The 18,094-nt window shown below is 38.5% G+C and overlaps 2 protein-coding genes across 4 annotated transcripts; both read left to right on the top strand.

The window, feature by feature from the left end:
* The first annotated feature begins 115 nt into the window (after positions 1-115).
* Positions 116-1,154, top strand: LOC100533501 (cocaine- and amphetamine-regulated transcript ch22). Its single transcript, NM_001204783.1, is given in 3 exon segments — positions 116-320; positions 544-624; positions 743-1,154. Coding segments are annotated over 3 exon segments (324 nt in total). The 5' UTR covers positions 116-185; the 3' UTR covers positions 851-1,154.
* A 347-nt stretch (positions 1,155-1,501) lies between these two features.
* Positions 1,502-16,970, top strand: LOC101168906 (microtubule-associated protein 1S). 3 transcript variants are annotated; one of them, XM_078940926.1, is made up of 10 exons: positions 1,502-1,734; positions 3,094-3,189; positions 4,101-4,183; positions 5,872-6,009; positions 6,710-7,220; positions 7,846-7,926; positions 8,375-10,824; positions 11,108-11,222; positions 12,297-12,514; positions 14,166-16,970. In XM_078940926.1, the coding sequence occupies exons 1-10, from the start codon at positions 1,572-1,574 to the stop codon at positions 14,319-14,321; spliced, it is 4,011 nt and encodes a 1,336-aa protein (XP_078797052.1). In that variant the 5' UTR covers positions 1,502-1,571; the 3' UTR covers positions 14,322-16,970. The 3 variants fall into 3 exon arrangements, with proteins under 3 accessions (XP_078797052.1, XP_011488577.1, XP_078797053.1); XM_011490275.4 differs by having other exon boundaries at positions 1,503-1,734; positions 7,843-7,926; XM_078940927.1 differs by lacking the exon at positions 1,502-1,734 and adding an exon at positions 1,851-1,964 and having other exon boundaries at positions 7,843-7,926.
* The last annotated feature ends 1,124 nt before the right edge of the window (positions 16,971-18,094 follow it).

Raw genomic sequence — 18,094 nt, 5'->3', positions numbered from 1 at the left:
CTTGTCAAAGATGCAAAGGTAACGAGTGATGGCCTGAATAATTCAGAGGCTGCTCCTGCATGTCACAAGTGCAGCATCTGCCTATAAAAACGGGACTTCTCTGGATAGAAGGATCTCCACAGGACCCGTGATTCCCAATTGTCTCCAAAGAGTCGCAGAAACAAGAGTTTTTGGTTTTCAGAACCATGGTCAGCGCGCGGACTCTCCTCCTCGTGGTCACTTGCAGCTGCACCTACCTTTGGCTTTCCCGAGCCGAGGACTCTTCCTTGGAAACGCGCTCTCTGGATTTTACTCTGAAAGCTCAGCAAGAAAAGGATCTGGTGAGAAATTAGTGTCCAAAGTTTGATAATAGAATGAGGTTTGACTGACAAACCTCTAACAATCACTTAAGGTAGAATTACACGTGCACTGTAAATAAAAATAAATAACCTTTTACAAGGTTACATCGACAAATCACCCTTTACAAGGAAATTGTAGTTTCTGAAAGTAATTTTCATGAAAAAAACCCTCACATTTTAATGCTTCGAACGTTTTATTTGGCAGATCGACGCCTTGCAAGGAGTTTTAGAAAAGCTGAGAAACAAAGAAATGCCATTGGAGAAGAAGCTCGGATGGTTGCCTTCAGTAAGTAAAACAATTAGGAAAAAGACAGCAATTCAACGCAGGCAACATTTTGTTAACAGTTCTTCTTTTGATAGTTTATTTAAACATGTGTCTTGTTGATTTAATGTTGTTATTTCAGTGTGACGCAGGAGAGCCGTGCGCAGTGCGTAAAGGTGCGCGCATCGGAACACTGTGCGGCTGTCCTCGAGGGACTTCATGTAACTTCTACGTTCTCAAATGTTTATAGGAGTAAGAAAAGAGTTTATTTTAGAGTTGGAAATTATGACAATAATGAATAAGTATGGCATCAAGGGTGCAAATCATAAGTAATTTTCTGTCCTCATAAATCATTCAAATCCAAATCAATGCATCATTGGCAAATCAGTTCAGCTGGAAAATGTGTGGTCATTTGACCCTAAAAATTATAGCCTAATTTAAGTAAAAGGGGACTCTCTTTAGGAAATTTCTGTTAAGTATCAAACTTTCCTTATTTTTTATTTGAGAAATCCGTAGTCACTTAGTTGAATGGAATGCCAACCAATAAAGTAAAACATCAAGGAGAATTCGTATGATTAGTACCCTAATGTATCATGAAAATGTAAAATGTTTTCTTCTGGAAACGAGGAGGTTGTATGTTGCACGTTATGCAAAAATTGATCCTAATTTTAGTCATAAATGTTGTTTTTTCTTGTGTACATTACAGTGAGTTGTTGATTATTAAAGATACATATTCTAATTATTGTTTCTGATTATATTTGTAAGATGAACACAATAAAAGTAGAATTATTGTTAGAAAATTATGCCATGCCTAATGGATCAATAAGGTTCATTGATAAAATGATGGTTGGGTCATGTGATAGTTCAAAGTCACCCGCTTCCATTGACTGATGCGCAGCATCCCAGCGCAGCAGCTCTCATCTCTGCAATAAAAGCCTCTGTCGGGCTTTTTCTATGACATCACATCCAACATGGCGAGCAGCCGGGAGTGGGTGAGGGAGGTCCAGGAGGAGGCGAGGCGCGCTCCGACCGCAAACCTCGACTTCTGCCCTCACAAATACTCCCTGCTCATCATTATTGGACGCACCGCGCGCCCCAGACGCACGGAACACGTCAGCGGGGAGATCGAACGAGGTAGGTGCAATAAAAAAGAATGCTTCAAAGAGTCGTTTTGGATTCGAAAGAATTCAGATGCCCGCAAGTTGTCGTCGATGAAAGGATCGGCGGGGAAGATGCGCGGCCACAATGCAGCGTTTCAGTGATTCTGCCGCCCAAACCGAGGGTGCGTCATCTGGAGACGCTCGATCAGCAGCATCCCTCTTCATCCCTGCGGGTTCGGGCTAATTAAAAGCAGTTTGCTGCAGGTCTCTTTGTTTTACCTCAACCTGTCGATATGCAAGGTTACCCTGCCTTCTAATGACCACTAGTTAATAATATTCCATTGATACATGAATGCAGAGCAGGTCTATGATGATCCATTAAAGCATTAGGTTTTACTGCTGGTTTGTTCACAGATCTGTGGCCTAAATTGAAAGATGTATAATTGATGAGATACGCTGTGATGAAGAAATAAAGCAGAGCCTCCACATGCAGCAAGATATTAGAACAATAACTGAGCCAAGTGTAGCAGTCAATCATCATTTGTTGAAGGCTGACACCCAGAAATATGTCAGCAACTTTTCACAAAAGAAAAATGGCTTTGTTCTGTTACATGACGGTATTATTTGTGCAGTGCATCACATTAATTGAAAGTGAAAATCAATTTAATATAAAATGACATACATTACTCTTGCTCAAATTTTGTTTTGTTTTTATCTGCTGCACTTCAATTTTTTTTAATACAAAATGTTTCTTTTTCACCACCTATGAAGATTGCTTTTGGATTTTGTAGCAACGGTTAATTTACAAGTTCACCATGAGATTCAAGTAACAAAAATAAAGTTACACATACTATAAAATGTGTAACGCCTTACATTTTTTATTATGCTATGAAAATAAAAATTTTGCTTTTAAGTAGATTCTATATTAAGGTCAGTTTGAAGTGATTTGATGAGTATTTGCATGAGCAGGTGTCAATCAGTTATACTGTATCACGTGTGTCATTTTATATCATGTGTGCTACCTTTGAATAAACTGAAACTATAAATACATTATTGAATTATTAAAAATGTTCAATATTTGATAATGCGGAAGTTTGATTATGGGATTAGTACAAAATTAGTAACAAAAAGAAAGCTAAAAGTTTCTTAGATTAATATGCTTTTGACGTATTTTAGGATTTTTTGGAAAACTTATATTGAAACTTGCATTAAAAAAAATTACTTTCAAATTATAAATGTTTTCATGCTTTAATGTAATTAAAGAAGAAGAAAAACTGCCTCTTTGCATAAAGGGTGTTACAAATTTTGCTGCAAACTTTCTTAAAAACAGTTGTAAATGCTAACATTTTTTCACCCCTTATTTTGCTGATTCAGCGTATCTTTTACGCCGCAGGTATTCGCTCATGGGACGTGGATTTAAAATCCTGTAACTTGAACCTCTACCTGCAAGAGTTCCTCTCCCATCACACGGTATCTTTCAAGGGCTCAGGTAAAACTGAATAAAAATATGCCTTTCATAGGAGGCTCTCTCACTAAATTTCCTGGTCTCTATGGTAACACGCCAGCTCAGACTGTGAGGGGTCACTGAGGAAGGAAGGAAGTAAAAGGAAGCACGGAGGCTGTGGGGCAATTGTTAAACACAGGCGGGCCCTCAGACAGAAGCAGAGCCTTAAGAAAAACAAAAGATGATCACAATTCTGAACTAAAGTGTACTTATAAGTGAACTGGACACGTTGCAAAGGCAACCTGGAAGAAAGTAACTAAAGTGTAATTTTTTTTTTATTTTTAATGAAAAAAAAAAGGAAAAATAATTTCTATGCTATCATAATGTGAATAAAAGGCAGTAAGAATTATTTACTTGTGCAAAAGTGCAATAATAAGAATAATTTAGAGAGATTAAAAATGAAAAGTGTCAGCAAATTACAGATTTTTCAATTTTACATGCTTCATTCAGGGTGTGATTACATTTGGATGTTTTTGTTTCTTTGTCTTTTTTATATCATTTTACTGTTTTGGCCTCTTTCTTGGTTTCTAAACTGCGTGATCATCTAAAACTAAATAAAAATAAGTAGAAGGATATAATTTAAAGTACATAAAACCTTATTTTTAAGTGATGTATTTGTAGACATATGCTTTGGTTTCAGCTAAAAACGATAAAGATAAAGAAAAGTCTTGATCAATTTGGAAGAAGAACTGCTGGGTTCAGTCTTTCATCTTTTCATCTTTATCCTCTAAATTCTCTAAATCCGCGGACTCAGCTGCCCCTCTCTTCTTCCTTCCTTTTTTTCTCAGTCATGTTTTTGTGGTTACTAACACCCTTTTCTGTTTATTTGTGTCTCTTTCGCTTCTCTTTTGCTTTCCATCTGAAAGTCCTTGATCCTTCTCTGTCTGCCTCTGCAGGACAGAAGAATTTGCGACACTGTACAAAAGTTTTGGACATCCAGGTGCTGATCAGTCCGACTCAAGAACAGGCTTGTTCAGAGGTGGGTGGGACAGCTCATTGACATATTTATCATTGACATATTTTTATTCATTTGTAATGCTTCCAATAAATATTTTTACCTAATAAAATATTGACAGTATCATTTATGCATCATAAATTCCTTTAATGTAGACAATTTCCCAATACATGTAATATTTTCCTCAATTTGCCAGTATCTTCTTGATTTCACCAGAAAGCTTATAATGCATGCAATGTTTCTTGGAACACAAATGACTTTTATTATTTCAAACTTTAATCTGGTTTGAAAACTAACTTTCAGGAAAGTTTTAGTTTGTGTGTGTGTTTGTATATATTAAGTAAGGTGGGACTTTTTAAATCCTTTTTCCAATTATTAGTCTTTAAATGTTTTGATTTAATTTTTTAAAGTGATATCTGCATAACTTTAAGTATTTATAATGCACTATATTACCAAAAGTATCCGGTCACCCATTCAAATGATCAGAATCAGGTGTCCTGATCACTTGGGCTGACCTCAGGTGTATCTAATCAAGCACTCAGGCTTTATCCACAAACATTTGTGAAAGAACGGGTCGCTCTCAGGAGGTCAGTAAATTCTGTGCAAAGCAAAGCAAAGCAAAGCGTCAGATAGAGTTGTGTAAAGCACACCGCCACTGGACTCTAGAGCAGTGGAGATGTGGTATCTGGAGTGACGAATCATGCTTTTCCATCTGCCAATCTCATGATGAAGGTTGCCAAGAGAATTGTACATTTCAGACTGGATTGTGCATGCTGAGTGTAAAATTTGATGGAGGAGGAATTATGGTGTGGGGTTGTTTTTCCGGACTTTGGCTTGGCCCCTTAGTTTCAGTGAAAGGAACTCTGAATGCTTCAGGATTGTTTGGAGCAGGCCCCTTCCTCTTCCAACATGACTGTGCACAAAGCAAGGTCCATAAAGACATGGATGACAAAGTCTGGTGTGGATAAAAATGACTGGCCTGAACCCAATTGAACGCCTTTGGGATGAATTAGAGCAGAGACTGAGAGCCAGGCCTTCTCCACCAGCATCAGTGTGTGACCTCACCAATACACTTTTGGAAGAATGGTCAAAAATTCCTCCTCAATCCTCAACCTTGTGGGCAGCCTTCCCGGAAGAGCTGAAGCCGTAAGAGCTTAAAAAGGTGGACCGACATCATATTGGGGTTAGGAATGGGACGGCATTTTATAGGTCATATGTGAGTCAGGGCAGGAGAGCCAGTACTTTTAGTAATATAGTGTCTGTTGATGTACATTTAATAAATTGTAAATACTTCTATACCCACAGTGGCCACTTTAAATGGTAAAAAATAAATGGAACTTGGTGAAAACCTCAGTTGTTTTTGAAGTTTAAAGGCCAATAATTGTTTAGAATCACACTTTTGCAGCCTTTTAGTAAAAAATGTCAAACCTTTTAGTTTAGTCTTGTCATCTGATCTAATGCCAGTACTGGAGAACTGCTTGGAGTCATTTTCTTGTTGGGTCCAATTCAGTTACAAATGTATTTAAATGACAATAATGGCATCAAAAGACCAAAACAATGTTAAAATGTACAGTAAATTTGATCATTTCTGACTGTATTAAAAATATCCAGCTCAAGAGAAACATACTGAAATGAATTGCATTGAAAGTGAGCGTGACTTGAAAGGCTTTTGAGAAAATCAGCTGATTTTTCCATCTGTGTTGGTTGGTCAGGTGTTTGCTCTGCTGTCCAGGGAGTCGGCTCATAAGCTGTTGATCTTGGCAGGCCTGACGGCGGAGGAAAGTGGAGATCTACTGTTTCACAAAGGGCGGTTTTCAGCACGTCAACTGACACAAATACTGACAGAGCAGGTACAGTGTCCTGTCTGCAAACGCTGGCTGATGAAGCCTTTTTGCATAAAAAAGGAGGAAACATTTAAACCACAAACTGACGTGTCTATAGGTCTGTGTATAAATGAGGTAGAAAACATAAATTAAATGCACATTTCAAAGCCATAGTTGCAGTTAAGCTGCAACAATGTAAATTCTAGCTGATTATTGATAACATTTAAAAACAAAATCCAGAAGAAAAAAGAGGTTAAAAACAATGGAAAAAGCTCAAGCGTAAGATAAGTTAACATTCTGAAAAGCTATTTAAAAAAAAATGTTTCAAGAAATAAATACAATATTTTCAAAGATTATGAGCAAAGGACTCTGATTTTATATAGTAACGATGATGATTGTGGTTATAATCTGAAAAATTCTCGTGCTTTTTGATACGAATAGAAGAAACATTAAAGAGACAAAGACATTCAACTTTTTTCAGTCAGAAGCTTTTAATATTTTTGTTTAGAATTTGCATTGAAACACAAGTATATTCATCAAAAGAAAGCAGTTTGCATCATTTGATCCATTCAATATTGTTGTTTTGTAAATAATTGGAGTTGAATAAGTTATTTTTCATTTAGTCGATGCATAAAAAAACGCTGACTTCCTTCACTTAGCATCAGAATAATACACCTAATCAATTTTTTTAATTAATACAGTTTTTGCACATTCTTTCACCTTTTAGCTGCTGGATCTGGAGAGCTCTGGCTCCTCACATCTGCACTCAAAAATCAGTCTGACCTTCAGCTGTCCAAATGTTGGCCAGTGGAAGAAAACTCTTTTAGCAAACCCATCTCTTCAGGGTCCCATCACGCTCCGCATCAACCCCCCAGAGGTTCTGCCTGCCATGGAGTCTCTCCAGGGATTCACATCCCTCATCTCTAGCACCCTTTGCCCTGCGTCCTCCTTTGACCTGCTGCCGCCTCCCTCCTCTGTGGGGTTCCTAAAGCTGTCCCGCCCCTGTTGTTATGTGTTCCCCGCTGGCTGCGGGGACTGTGCGTTCTTTGCCATTAACGGGTTCACGGTGCTGGTGGACGGGGGGTCAGACTCTCAAGCCTGTTTCTGGAAGCTGGTCCGTCACCTCGACCGAGTGGATGCAGTTTTACTGACTCATACTGGGACAGAAAACCTCCCAGGAGTCATTTCCTTTCTGCAGAGGAAAGTAGGAGAGAAAGAACTGACCTCTGAACTAAAAGGTAGGAGATTTTTATTTTTCAAAACCATACCTATCAGGGTTCTTTTGATTTTATTTATAAGATCAAAAATTTTTTTTATACAAAATCATTCATCTCATACCAGGCATTTAATAATGTAATTTTAGTTTGTAACAAGTTTGTAACAAGTTTATTTCAAATCAAATCAACATTTACCTGGAAAAAGAAAATATAAGTCAATACATGACTTGGAAAATAAGATTTGAAAGGGGAATGGAAGAAGCGAAAGCTTATAAAAATCCAAACCCCCACTAAACTTTTATCTTATTTATTCTCCATGTTTTAGTGGATTTCTCTTTGCTTTATCAGACGTTTCCTATAATTCTCCACCCTGCTTCACACCGTTTTTTTTGTTGCTAAAATGGCTGGGAGGTTTCCCTTTAAATTATCTCTGATCTACTTGTATCAATATTCAAATTCTTTTACTTTGTTGATATACTATTTTATAACTTAGCTGATTTTTCTATGCATCATTCTTTTTTTCTGCTTTTGTTGGAACAATAAAGCTTTATCTAACCTCTAACCTGACCCCTCATTTAAGTATAATCCAACTGTGTTTGAAAACTTGTTTTTTTTCTGAGTAAAACTGTTTTTGTCTGCACAGAAGACTCTTCTAAAAAGCTCATCTCCCCAGAGCTTGGAGTTCTGTTCTTCAACGCCCCCAGCAGGTTGCAGGAGGAACAGCAATGTAAGTGAAATATGTAGAAGTCTAAGTCAAAGTCAAAGTCAAAGTCAGCGTTATTGTCAAGTACGCTGCATACACATGACATACAGCCCAGATGAAATGACTTTCCTATCACCCCACAGTGCAAGCAGCTTATAAAATAATAAAATAAAATAGATAAAATAACAGTCACAATAAGAAGAATAACAGCAATCTGAAAAGTGCAAAAGAGCAATGAGATGGTAAAGTGACAGTTTAAAGTGACAACCGTGCTAAGAGCAGTAAGTAGATGAGTCAGTGATGCCAATCTTTGGTGAAGATGATGTTCTGAAGCAGGAAAAACCCAACTAAGTAGAGGAAAAAGACAAATGTGATTTTCTTATAGAGCATTCATGTTCTGTGTTGTCATTTAAAGTTGTATTACATGCAGAAATGAAAGTAAAATAACACATTGTGGATCACTTTTTTCTAGGTGTGGATGATGTTTTAAAGAGCACACAGCAAGCAGCACTGACCCTGCAGCTGCTAAATAAGTTAGACATCAAACCTCAGCCGATGTTTCGACCACAAGGAGTCCCAATTAAGCCCCTGACACTTTTCCAGAAAATGGGAGTGGGACAGCTTGATTTATACATCCTGAGTCCAGGCAAAAACAGTCCGGAGTACGAGACATTCATGCACAGCTGGCCAGATGGAGCACCTTTGAAAGGCCAGAATCTCCCCCTTCCGGTTCTCGCATCTGTGACCGCTTTGTTAGTGTGGCACCCAGCATGCCCTCATGAGAAAGTGGTGAGGGTGCTATTCCCAGGCGTGACTCCCCAGGAGAAACTGCTGCAGGGCCTAGAGAAGCTTAAGGGGCTAGACTTCCTCCAGTCGCCCACTGTGACCACCGGAGACTTGGAAAGACTGGGAGAGGACAGGAAGAAACAAAGGACAGAAAGTGTGGACAGTTGCAAGTCAAAAGAAAAAGAGGGGACAAATAAACAGGGGAAAGAACGAGGAGTTAGAGAAGAGGGAAAGGATGCATTGTTAAAGGAAAAGGCAAAGACATTGAATGGATCTGGCTCAAGAGATCAAACCACTAAAAAGGAGACAGGACTGAAGCATAAAGCATCATTTTCAGAGAAAAACTCTGCAAAGAAAGGAGTAGATTGGAAAAAAGAGGAAAAGACAGGAAGTAGAGAGGAGAACAACTTTCTAAGAAAAAATCAGACGAAAAAGGATCCAGTTTCATCCAAACCAAAGAATGAAAATAAAACAAAAATTAAGAAGGAAACAACAAATGACTCCAAAACAGGAGAAAAGAGGTTAAGAAAATCATTCGGAAAGGAATTAAACGAGAGCAAAAAAGAAAATCGAAACTCTGAGATGCCAAATAACTCAGCAAAACCCACCGCTGTGGCTAAAATTCCAGAGTCTGAGAACAGTGAGCTGCAGAAAGAAAAAAAAGTTGAGAAAAAGCAAATTGGCTCCAAAATGTCGACACCTGAAGATATGACACGCGATTTTCTCCAGCTTGAGGAGGAGAGTAAACTTAAGAAGGCTGAAGCTTCAAATGGTGACAGAAAGAGAAGCAGTGAGTCAGAAAAGGAAAAGAGCCCCAAAGGCTTGAACAGAGAAATGTGCAATGAAACGGCTGGAAGATCGGAAGAGGAAGCAGGTGCTTTAGGGGTGATGGCTGCAGAGTTTCCACAAAAGAGTAAACAACAACCAACAAATGAAGGGGTGGAAATAAACTCCCAGAAAAACCTTTTTCATGAGCCTGAAAGTTCCAGAAAACAAGCTAAAGTTGTTGGATTTCCTTCTCCTTTTAATAAAACGCCAAAAACAGAGTGTATAGTTGAGCAAGATTTAACCCCAACTGAGTACACTCTACTGGACGGGGCTTTGAGAAACACCCCACCCTCACAGTCCTCTCCAGAGAACCAGGGTCCCAACAGCCATGAGGAACAGACAGTCGAGCAAACGTCCCCCGATTCACGGCCCAACAGCGCCGGCCACACTCCTTACTGTTTGTCTCCGGATGATGTGTGGTGCAACCGAGCAACTCAACTTAGCCGGCTTCAAGACCGGATGAATGACCCCGATGTAGCCGATCCAGTTTTATGCCAAAAAAGGGAGGAGCAACTTCCCCAGTCCCCAGAAAACCCCACAAAAACGAAAGACAAGCATCTAAGCTTCCTTCCTTTGGGCACATTTAAAGAGGGATCTTCAGATCCTTCTCCTTCCATGGCCACCACAACCACTACACATTCGATGCCGGCCGAGGTGAGCTCACCTCAATCCACAGAAGTGGATGAATCTCTGTCCATGTCATTCGAGCAGGGAGCAAGCACTGTCAGCCAGAGAGAAGGAGATGACAGTGTTCATCACTCAAATGGAGGCCACCTTTCAGGGTTGTCCTTACCGGTGAAGAAGCCACCACGGTCTTTAGGGCAGACCCCTGAGATGGGGCGACCTCCTGCACCTAACACACTCCTTTTAGAGGGTTCCTCTCACGATGTTGACTTGTGTTTGGTTTCTCCGTGCGAGTTTAAGCACTTCAAGCATCCCGAGTCAGGTGCCGGCGAGGCCTCCAAAGGAAGCCCCGCTCCACACCAACACTCCATCAACAACAAGAGCAAGAAGGACAATTCACAGAGTGAATCAAATGCTCCTGTCTGCACTGAAGACTGCCCATCCACCACAGCTGATGGAGCTCTGGACTCGGATGAGGAGGAGTCGTGTAGTGAGGCGTCTAACTCTCCCCACGACCTCCACAACAGTCAGGGTCTGCCTGCAGACCCCCTTCCTGCCCCACTCAGAGACAGTCCACCCTTACCTCCAAATCCCGACGCCTCCATGCCAGTTCCTCAGTCTGACCTCAATGTTCAAGGGAAGAAATCAAAAGCCACTGGGACACGGGGCAAGAAACTGCAGGGGGTGAGTTTACTGAATATTCACAAAGAAAATAAAAGGCAATAATTTTTATTGTAAAAACTCTATATTTATACTAAAATTCTTGAGCAACTTTTCTCCCACTTAACACATTTTAGAATTAATTTAGATCAAACATGATGCAGAGGTGGTTCAATTCTTATGCTGCTAATTTAGTTCTTTAAAACGGAATTATTCGTTTGCTTTAGAAGTATACAATAAAAGAAAGCTTCACATTAGACAAAATCTATATCACGTCTTGTAAACGATTGAACTTTTGCATCTTCAGGTTATTGATGGACCCCAGAAATTAGGCTCAGGAAAAAGCAGGACCGTGAGTGGAGTGACAAAGGGAAACGCCTCTTCAGCTCGGACAGCACCGGCAAAAGCTTCAGCTGGTTCAGGTGGGAGACAGGTCCTTCTTGGTGGTACAACTCTGTTGTTGTTGGTTTTGTTTTTAAGACAATGTACCCAAGAGTTGTCTCATGTCAATGTTCATCTCCTTGGATCCTTCATCTGTTTCATTTAAGCAGTTGAAAAATCTCATCCAGACCAAACAAGCAGTACAGTTTAACAGAAAAACCCACTCAAGAGAAGCAGTACATAAAAATAAGAAGTGACATAAGAACTTTGTCTTTTCAGTAGAAAAACCCTACAACACAGATGAAAAAGAAGGAAATAACTGGCCAAGTTCTCTTACTTAAACTTTTTCTCCTTCTTGTGTAGCTTGTTAGGCTGCATGGTGGTGTAGTGGTTAGCGTTCTTACCTTACAGCGAAAAGACCCTGGTTTGAATCCTAGCTGGGGCCTTTCTGTGTGGACTTTGCATGTTCTCCAATGTGCATGTGTGGTTTTTCTGGCTTCCTCCCACAGTCCGAAAACATGCTTCACAGGTTAATTGGTGTCTCTAGCCTGTCTCTATGTGCATGTTAGAGTGAACCCCACCTTGGCCCAACTGTATAAGGGTTGGCTCCAGCAGCTCTGTGACCCCACAAGGGATTCAGCGGGTTCTGAAGATGGATGGTATTGCCTGTTTAAGATGTTCTGTCCCCATTGGAGCAGCTGTTGTAACTGGGTGTTGTCCGGAACAGTCTACTCCTAAATTTTTTTTTTGGATTTAACCCTTTTGCTAATCTAGGCACTTTTACATTGGGAGTTGGGTCATCTAGACCCACTAGACAGTGCGCTGAACTTTTTTCTTCAATGATTTGTGATCTTCACTGGCTTCCATCCATTACATGAAATCCTCTCCACCTTGATCTATCTTTGTCATGGTAGGGAGAACACGTCAATGGTCATCTTGACCCCATAGGATAGCACAAGGGTTAAACAAACCAAGTAATACAAAAGAGTGACCTATTTTTTGTGTTCTCCCTTCAAGCCCGTCAGACCATTCTGATCTAAATGTGCCTTGGAGTAACAATGTGTACCTTCACATCAAAAGTCTTAGAATCTGTTCTTGTTTTCCCTTGTTTCTAGCCTCAAAGCCCAACTCCAGTGGAGACGTCAGTGTGTATGTGGATCTGGCCTATATTCCCTCCGGAGCCTCCGCCCCAACAGTCACTGTGGACTTCTTCAGGTGTGTTCGCTCTTCCTGCTACATCGTCAGTGGAAACAGTCCTGAGCGAGAGGAGCTAATGAGGCAGACGCTGGACGCTCTACTGGACGGCAAGTCTTCATGGCTTGATGCTGTGCAGGTAACCTCTCTCTTTCCTCATATTTAAAGCTGCAGCCTAGAGTTAATTATTTCAAATCATCAGTAAAAAAATAAAAGGTGAATAAAAAGCAAAACAGTTAAAAGAAATTGACTACCGTACTAAAAAAAAAAAAAAAGCAAGATAAAAACACAAGCCCAATCATTTTGGAGTCACAGAGTGCATTTGATGTTGATTGAAAAATGTAAGTGGTTCTGCAAGTGCTCATGTTGGGTGGGGGGGCACACAGCTGATTTTTTAAAAGCTTTGAAGGAAAATGCTGTTTAGCATCCTGGATCATAGATATTTGCTTTGGAACATTCGAAAGGCAGGAGACTAAACAGACGGGGATGGATGACTCGTACCATCTTAGTGATTTTGCTGATGGAACATTTTACCTTGCAGAGCTGTTCCTGCTGGCTGTTTGCACTCGGAAGAAAACAAAAAATAAAATAAAAATGTAAGAAACAAAGCAAAAAAGTTCACTAAAAGAAATGTTGCTTAATCAAATACACACATCAGTTTTCCTTTTATAGTACTTTTGTTGAGTTTTTTTGGGAAAAAAAAACTATATTTATCTAGTTTTTATTTATATGTATATTATTCTAATTTTCAAATAAAAATTCTACCCTTTTACATTGTAAATCACTGTGCAAAAAGCTGACTTTCTTAGCCCAACAAATTTAGCTATGGATGAAAGTTTGAAAGGTAAATTCATATTCAAACACATTAAGTTAAATTGGAAATAAATGTAATTTATTCAGTTTTTTGCAGTAATATCACACCCAAGAATAGACTACACAAAAACTGAACCAAAACTCCTCAGAGTCAGGCATACGGGTATGTTAGAACCAAAATACAGAAGGAAAGAGAAGTAAAATCTCAGTTATGGAGTTAATAGCATTTAAAGCATAAAAATACCAATGTCACAGGATGTGATGAATCTATAAACTGCATGACTGCCTGAAGTGCTGACTGGAAGGGTTAAGACTGAATAAAATAAAATAAAAAAAGTTGGCAACAGAATGAGTTCACATCTGAAATTAAAATAGGAAGTAAAAGTGAATAGAAAAAGTACATAACTAAGGAGGCTCTAAAACATTTGTTTGTAGTTTTTTGGTTTGAATTTTTTGACCGAAAATATAAAATGTTTTTTTTTTTTATGTAAATAGCGTTTGATGTTGTTTAAATCTGAACATTTTATTTCAGCAGTACATTCTTTGAAAAGTTTAGCTTCCGGTCCCTGGATGTTGTTTGATTCCTTCTCACTTCAATGTTTCTGGCCGTCAAAGTTACTTTTGCAAAGAATCAGAACTAATTTTTCTCTTACCAAATCCTGATTGAGTTGATTTTCTGGATTTTCAGCCTGATCGCCATTCTATGTTTGCTTTTTAATAAATTCTTCATTAGGATCTTTCTCGCCTCCAAAAGTGGCATGACATAAAGATTTACACACACAGAAAGACAAAATGATTCAAGAATATTGTAAAACTCTGATGAATGTGTTATAGATTTTGAGTTATTAAATACACAACAGGTGAAAAACTCTCAAAAGGTAAATAACCATAAAAGTGCAAAATATGGGGAGAAACATGGCAAATCAAACTAAATTTTAAAAAGTGTCAACAAATAATTTACAGTGTCCTTGTGTCAGGTGACGCTGATACCAACCTTTGAGTCGGCGTCGATGCAGGAGTGGTACCAGCACACCTTGGACAGACAGCGGGAGCTGAACGTCACAGTTCTGGGATCCAACAGCACCGTCGCCATGCAGGATGAGACCTTCCCCGCCTGCAAGATAGAGTTCTGAGAAAAATGCTTTCAAATCAAGACAAATAAACTAAAGGATTAAAAGAAAATGATGCCACAGGGAAAAGTAAAACCCTTGCATGCATGTAGGTAAAAGATGGGATGAATATCGGGGGATTTGTCAGTCCTACATGCAAATAACCTCTTTGTTTTGCACTTTATTTTGTTCTTTCACTGTTTCTTATTAGTGAAAGGGACTATGCGTGTTAATTTTTTAATTGATTTAGATTTGGGACCATGATCCTGTATTAAACAGGTGAGGAGTCCACATTGATGTCCTTTCAGCCTCCAAGGAGTCCTTTGAAAGCGGATACTTGGATCATTCAGGATACCATCCATGGAGTTAACATTGTGTGCATTGGAACAAGGCAATCATCTGTGCTACACAAGTCAGCACATTTTGCTGCTTAATGCAACATTTCTCCATCAGTTTGAAGATCAAATTAAAAAAAACAACACTTTTTTGTATTTTTTTTAATGGCATTATGACTTAAAAGTCTATGTGCACGTTTAACAAAAGGACGTGTTTGTGCATGAGGGATGCATGTCCACCGATATCATTGATTTTTTGCAAAGATCAATGCTAAACAAACCGACAGCTTGTGACAGTCTAAACCACTAAAGAGTGAACAGAGGTTCATTTGAAGGAATGGGTTAATACCAGAATTACAACAATCTTGCTTTTTGCTGTCCACCAATTATATTCCTTTTGAAATGTGTTTGGTTATGCAACTGTAGAATCATGCTGCAAATGCTTTTGTAGAGGAATGCTATCATGCTACAGTATGTCTTGCTCTAAAATGGAAAGGGTTCGGACAGGGGTCTGCAACCTTTAACGCTATCAGAGCCATTTGGTCCAGTTTCTTACAGACCAAAACCCAGAGAGAGCCGCAAAGTCCCACTTTGTTTAAAAATAAAACAAACTTTATTATTTTTTGTGATTATTAAGCCATTCATTTTTTTAAATGTAGTTTTAGACATTTACATTAGTTGAATTAGAATAGTGTTATTTTTTGCTATAAAACTAATTTAGCTTATTATTTTTATTGACAGCAGACACGTGCAAGTTCCTTTCAAAATAAAATACATGCTGTATCAAATCCGATCCTCCTGCTGCAGCAGATTTACTTGAAGCAAAAAGAAGAAGAAGAAAGTCAAACATTACATTTTCTACCATTTTGTTTTTGGTCTGCCTGCATCTTTTTTTTCTTTTACTATTGAATTTAACCAACACTGAATTAAATTCTAGTTTTTCATAAAAACGTATTCATAAATTGCAATTGAATAATTTAAGAGCTTTGCCTCTCAACAGCAACTAGACACTGTTGTGCAGCAGAAGTTCAGAATAAGTGCTTAAAATTTTGATTAAAGCTTTTACCATCATTCTGCTCAGTTATGTGACATGTTAAATATCCATAAATCCATAAAAAACATAAATGACAAAACTGACAATAAAACAAATGGACTAAAAAACAATAGAACAAAATTATTTACTTAAATTGTTAGCATTTTTCTTGAAAGCCAAAGAGCCACAATGGAGGGACAGAAGAGCCGCATTGAGCCTCAGGTTGCAGACCCCTGCATGGGTTTGGAGAGGCATTTTGCACGGTTGATTCCCAATGGACTTTAAGAGAAGCTTTACATGTTGTAAATAAAATCTAATAAGAATTCTAACTAAAGAAAAGTAAAATCTGGAATTGTAAAGTGTGCAGTAGTGACATGGAAATGAGTTATTTTTTCTCTATTAAATATTTGTCTATGGCTTCAAATCTTCCTGTGACAATCTAATATGCCACAGGTGCAAGTACAAATAGTAAAAGTTTTTGTTAAAAGTTTACTCTATTTTGCAAGCCAATGGATATCAAATTTAACGGACTTTGATGATTTGATGATTATCATAATTTTTAATTTAGAAGAGCACTTTTTAAACACAATCAAGGAGACTGAAGAGAAGATAAAAAAAACAACAATCAAAATATATAAATATATTTGAAAATCAGGGGAGTTGCAGAAATACAAATGAATGAAATTCAGTTTAAAAAAAAATCTGTTCTAAACAAACTCGTTTTGAGATCTGACTCACAGACAGGAAGGGGATCGTGTTTGGTATGTTTGGTGGGAGTGGTTTCCAGAGATGAGGAGCAGAATGACCGAAAGCTCTGGTCCTGATGGTGCTGAGGCAGATAGAGTGAAAGTGGACAGAGGATCTGAGAGAGTGGGCGGATGCTGCGATTTGGAGGAAGTCATAACTATGGATGGATGGTGTTGAATTGCACTTAAAGTGCACAGGAATATTTTTTTAATTCTGAAGTGAACAGGTAGTGTAGTTTGTTTTTCTTAGGGCAGATGTAGTGAGAAAATGGATTCTTTGTGATTAAAGGTGAAGGATTAAAGAGAAGAAAGTTGCAGTAAACAAATGAGACAAGACTGGACAAATACAGATGCAAAATGGGAGGTTTAAAACTCATTTTTGAAATAAAGGAAATAAAAATCACTGGGTCACATTTCCAACTTTACAAACTTCTTTGTTTTGTAAGTTTATGTTAGACAATCATTGCATTTCAATGTGAAATAGTGAATGATCTATAAATGAATGTAATATGATGGGATGTGAATTAAATAAATATGTTTTGTCTCGGGATCTGAAAAATGTGTGTGGTGTTGGGTTCCTTCAGAAAAAAAATGTAAACTCACAAAGATATCATTTATTACACCTAAACATTTTAAGCTTGACCATCTGTCAAATAGAAAATCTGAATCAAAGTTTCCTTTAATGTCATTGTGTGCACAACAAAAGAAAAATGTGCCGCTCTCCAGATTGTGATGCTCATCAAGGTTGAAGATAAAAATACTTGTAAAGTGAAATGTAAAAACAATTTAAAAAGGGTTTAAATCGTATATTGCATATTTTTACAGTTCTTATTTTTTGTTAAGTAAGTTGACTGCTCTGAGGGAAAAACTGTCCATCAGTATGTTATTTGGGTATGTAAGACCTGCAGCGCCGAGCCGAGGGCAGCAGCTTCAATGTCAGAAATGCTTTTTATAATAAACTTTATGGGAAAGAGAAGTGACTCTGAAATGGGGATTTGTGATTTGATGCAGAGAGAGACAAGTACAGATGCAATTCTTGCTTTGAGGATGCTACTGGAGAAGGACATAGAAAATCTGAAGGAGTTGCACTGTGTCTTATTTGAAGGTCTTATTTGCTGTGGTGATGGACAGACTGACATTTAAGGTTAGACATGAATCTCTGTGGACAATAATGTTTGTAGATAGAATTCTATAATGAAAGCAGGGAGCAGGAGGAATATCTATTGAGGTGGAGGTTTGCTCTGGAAAGAGGAGAATAGACGGCCAGCTGCAGGAACACAGAGTATCTGTGTGTAAATGAGAGGAACTCAAGTGGAACGGTGAGGTTACAGGTACCAGAAGTGAACAAGGTGGAGGACTTCAAGTAGTGAAGGTCAACAGTCTGAATGAACACAGTTTTTGAAGGAGGTAAAGTGGTGTGTGCAAATAGATTGGAGCATTCAGAGGAAAGGTTCAGGTGTGATGTGTGACAAAAGAGTGTCAATGAGAGATAAAGGAGAGGCAGGAGGGAGAGCTGGAGGTGGCAGAGATGAAGATGCTGGGGTTCCCCTTTGGAATGGTGAGGATCTGGGATCAGGAATGAATCCATCAGAGGAAGATGTGTTGCACATAAATGCATGGAAGCAGATTGAAATGATTTGGACACATTTAAAGCAGGGACAGTGATTATGTTGGTTAAAAAAA

The sequence above is a fragment of the Oryzias latipes genome, chromosome 22, assembly GCF_053564925.1.
Source record: "Oryzias latipes strain Hd-rR chromosome 22, Olatipes_Hd-rR_3.1".
NCBI classification, from domain to species: Eukaryota; Metazoa; Chordata; class Actinopteri; order Beloniformes; family Adrianichthyidae; genus Oryzias; species Oryzias latipes.
Note: the sequence above shows the minus strand (reverse complement) of the source record. Positions and strands in the feature narration are given on the sequence as shown.

What these genes read in the sequence shown, in the direction of transcription:
- LOC101168906 (XM_011490275.4), top strand. Translation starts at nt 1,572, where the DNA reads ATGGCGAGCAGCCGGGAGTGGGTGAGGGAGGTCCAGGAGGAGGCGAGG. An exon ending in AAGAACAGGCTTGTTCAGAG is followed by an intron (nt 4,184 to 5,871) that starts GTGGGTGGGACA and finishes TTGGTTGGTCAG; the next exon opens with GTGTTTGCTCTGCTGTCCAG. An exon ending in ACTGACCTCTGAACTAAAAG is followed by an intron (nt 7,221 to 7,842) that starts GTAGGAGATTTT and finishes TTGTCTGCACAG; the next exon opens with AAGACTCTTCTAAAAAGCTC.